The sequence below is a fragment of the Ursus maritimus genome, unplaced genomic scaffold (assembly GCF_017311325.1).
Source record: "Ursus maritimus isolate PB19 unplaced genomic scaffold, ASM1731132v1 scaffold_2, whole genome shotgun sequence".
NCBI lineage: Eukaryota > Metazoa > Chordata > Mammalia > Carnivora > Ursidae > Ursus > Ursus maritimus.
Genome location: NW_024424452.1, coordinates 41,041,440 through 41,044,511, shown reverse-complemented (window position 1 = coordinate 41,044,511; position 3,072 = coordinate 41,041,440). Strand labels below are relative to the sequence as shown.

General features: G+C 64.1%; 2 protein-coding genes across 2 annotated transcripts in view; both read left to right on the top strand.

Annotated features, from left to right (window-relative positions):
* The window catches only part of LOC103668691 (ubiquilin-4), an 18,814-nt gene that overhangs the window by 11,324 nt on the left and 4,418 nt on the right, over positions 1 to 3,072 (top strand). The gene's annotated exons all lie outside the window — the stretch shown is intronic.
* Positions 101 to 2,005, top strand: LOC121103922 (ubiquilin-4-like). The gene is made up of 4 exons (XM_040635787.1): positions 101 to 784; positions 1,191 to 1,274; positions 1,386 to 1,501; positions 1,669 to 2,005. The coding sequence occupies exons 1-4, from the start codon at positions 638 to 640 to the stop codon at positions 1,988 to 1,990; spliced, it is 669 nt and encodes a 222-aa protein (XP_040491721.1). The 5' UTR covers positions 101 to 637; the 3' UTR covers positions 1,991 to 2,005.

Here is a 3,072-nt window from a genome sequence, read left to right as displayed (position 1 = left end):
GGGGAGGCCCCATGTATCTGTAGTGTGACCGTGCATATGATCCTGGGGGTGTCTTTGGTAGATGCCCTGATTTCTCTGTGCCCTGGCGGGGGTGGGGGGGCACCTTGATCCCAAAGTCCCTCTGGGTGCTTATTTTAAAATCAGGGATTTGAACCTGATCCATGGCTTTAAAATTGTACTCCAGTGCTGGGGTGTCTGGACCATCCCCAGGAGGAGGAAGGAACAAGAGGGAGGGGCTCCAGCCATCCTGCCAGGCTCTAAGCAGCCCGTTGGCATACTTGGTTTTTGAGTGAGATCTGGTTTGAGGAAAGGGCTGCTGCCACAAGACAAGTGTCAAACCATGAGTGTACGTGACCTCTGTCGGGCCCTTTCCAACCCTGACATTGAGCCTGTGGCAAGAGCAGTCCGGGGGGCGTGAACGAGATCCCAGTTTCAACCGGCGTGTCCTTTGCAGAGCAGCCGGGAGAGGGGCCAAGCCAGAGGGACAGGGACCCACGCCCCCGTGCTTGGGGGCCCATGCTACGGCTGCCCTTCTGAACTGTGGAACCAGTCAGCATTGGAAGGAGGGAGATGGAAGGGCGGCAGCATCTGGTTTCCATCTGGACCCCTTTTCTCCTGTTCCGTTGTTTTCCTCCTCATGCCAGGGGTGTTCAACAGCCCAGAGATGCAGGCCCTCCTCCAGCAGATCTCTGAAAACCCCCAGCTGATGCGGAACGTGCTCTCAGCCCCCTACATGCGTAGCATGATGCAGACGCTGGCCCAGAACCCCGACTTCGCTGCCCAGGTACGCAGCTGCCACGGGGGAGCGCGGTCCAATCAGCCCCGAGCCAGGCTGCTGGGTGTGAGTCTCAGGCCCACCGCCCCCGAGCTGAGCCTCTCAGTTTGTCCTCCTGTGAGCGCTCAGGGCAGCGGCTCCCCCTTCGGACTCGTGCCGGTTCAGTGCGTTCATACGAGTACGCGGCGCGGTGCAGGCTGAGCGCTGTGGACTCGCGCACTGCTGTCAATGCCAGACGTGGCACTGCATGCCCCGGCTCGCCCCAGTGTGGCTCCATCTCCTCTCACTGCCCCACGTCGGCCTCCGGGGTTCCCCAAGAGCCACACTTCCCGCCGTGGTGGGGGTGCCGCGGGAGGCCGTGGGGGTTCTTGGGGTGGGCGGGCCCAGGTCTCCCCTGCTGCCTCCACCCCGGCAGATGATGGTGAATGTGCCGCTCTTCGCGGGGAACCCCCAGCTCCAGGAGCAGCTCCGCCTTCAGCTCCCGGTCTTCCTCCAGCAAGTGAGTGGGTCCGACAGCAGGTGGGAGGGCGGGGCAGAGCTCGGGCCTGGGGCTGGGGTGGCCTCCTCCGTCCTGCCACTCCCATGGCCTTCCTGTGCCCTTTCCCACCAGATGCAGAACCCGGAGTCCCTCTCTGTCCTCACCAACCCCCGGGCCATGCAGGCGCTCTTACAGATCCAGCAGGGCCTACAGACCCTGCAGACCGAGGCCCCCGGGCTGGTACCCAGGTAAGGGTTGTGGTGGGGGGCAGCAAGTTTCGGGCCCCCTCCCCGGGTGCTTCCCGCAGCCATCGCGTGTCCGAGGGTCTGCTCTCCTGTTCCCTCCGCCCTTCCTTCTAGACCTCATGTGCCCTCCCTTTCTCAGCGGCTCATCTCTTGGTCTATCCTGCCTGCAGCCTTGGCTCCTTTGGGATGTCCCGGACCCCGGCACCCCCGGCAGGCAGCAACCCCGGGTCTGCACCCGAGGCCCCCACCTCCTCGCCGGCGCCCCCTGCCGCGTCTCCTGCCGCGTCTGCCGCGGGGGCTTCCAGCGCTCAGCAGCATCTCGTACAGCAGATGGTCCAGCTGTTGGCCGGTGGCGGTGGGAGCTCGCAGGTATGCAGGGCGGCGGTGCCTTCGCCACCCCGGGCCTCCCTGGCGCCGTGCGGCGGAGCTGCGGAAGGGAGGCAGCCAGCCCCGGGCACTTGCTGGCCTCAGGCAGGTTGCCGCCTTCCCTGAGCTCCGTTTCCGTGGCCGTGAAATGGAGCCGAGAACAGTGACCGCCCCGTCGGGCTGCCGGGCGCCGTGCTGAGCGTCTTCTGGTGCCTCCCAGGAGCCTTGTCAGGAAGCTGCTGGCTCTGTCATGAAAGGGGAAAACGGAGGCCCAGAGAGGTGACGTGCTTGCTCGGAGTCACACAGCCCGGGAGTCGGTCACGGAGCCGAGATGCAGACCGGGGTGTGCGGCTCTTGAACGTGCGCCTGGACCCGTGTCCAGCATGGGCGCCTGTCCCGGCGCACTCGCCGGAATGGAAGTGGCCGCCAGCTCTGAGGCAGGGGAGGAGGCTCTGGGCCGGGAGGTCCCCGGAGCCCTGGGTCACAAAGTCAAGGCCAGGGCGTTGGGCAAGGGGTAGCATTGACCTCAGGTGAGGCCCTTCACCTTTCTCTGTAACTGCCCTGGGAAAAGCCTTTCAACAGACACACCAGCGTTCCCCGCTCTGTGCAAGGCCGTGTGTGCAGAACGCTGTGGAAGGCTTGCACCCGGGGTCTCCGGGGTCCGGGCCTATGGCGAGAAGCAGCACAGAACACTGCAGAAGGTTCTCGCACGTTCGGGGCACATCCTTTCCTTCCGTGGACGGCGCCTGCGTCCTGTCAGAGGCTGGTGGCCTGACATGGCTGGGCCCCTAACGGCTCTGAGTGGCCGGGCGTGAGCTGGGCTCCTGCCGCCTCGCAGCCTTCGGGGAAGCATTTCCAGACGTTCACAGGAGTGTCAGGAACGAAAAGCCTTCTCTTTTGTAAATAACTGGGTTTGTTGATTGGCTAAGCAAAACCCAACAGGTTCTTTCTTTCCCGGGCCCTTCTCGGCCTCTCCTGAGGCTCTGTGTGAACACGGCCTGGAGACCGGGGAGAGCACGCGTCTCCCTGACCGCAGAGCGCTCGGCTTCTGGGGTGCCGCGAACATCTCCAGAGGGCTGATGGAAAGCGGTTAGGAACGTGGGCTGATCTGTTACCTTGAAATGTCCAGAAGGACGCCCAGCTTCTGTTACACAGTCGCGTAGTGACCTGGGGTGTGCAGGCTCCCTGCCCCTGCTGGTAGCTCAGCC

Coding starts and splice junctions, on each gene's coding strand:
- LOC121103922 (XM_040635787.1), top strand. CDS start 638: ATGCCAGGGGTGTTCAACAGCCCAGAGATGCAGGCCCTCCTCCAGCAG. Junction 785..1,190: donor ACCCCGACTTCGCTGCCCAG/GTACGCAGCTGC, acceptor CCACCCCGGCAG/ATGATGGTGAATGTGCCGCT. Junction 1,502..1,668: donor GCCCCCGGGCTGGTACCCAG/GTAAGGGTTGTG, acceptor TCCTGCCTGCAG/CCTTGGCTCCTTTGGGATGT.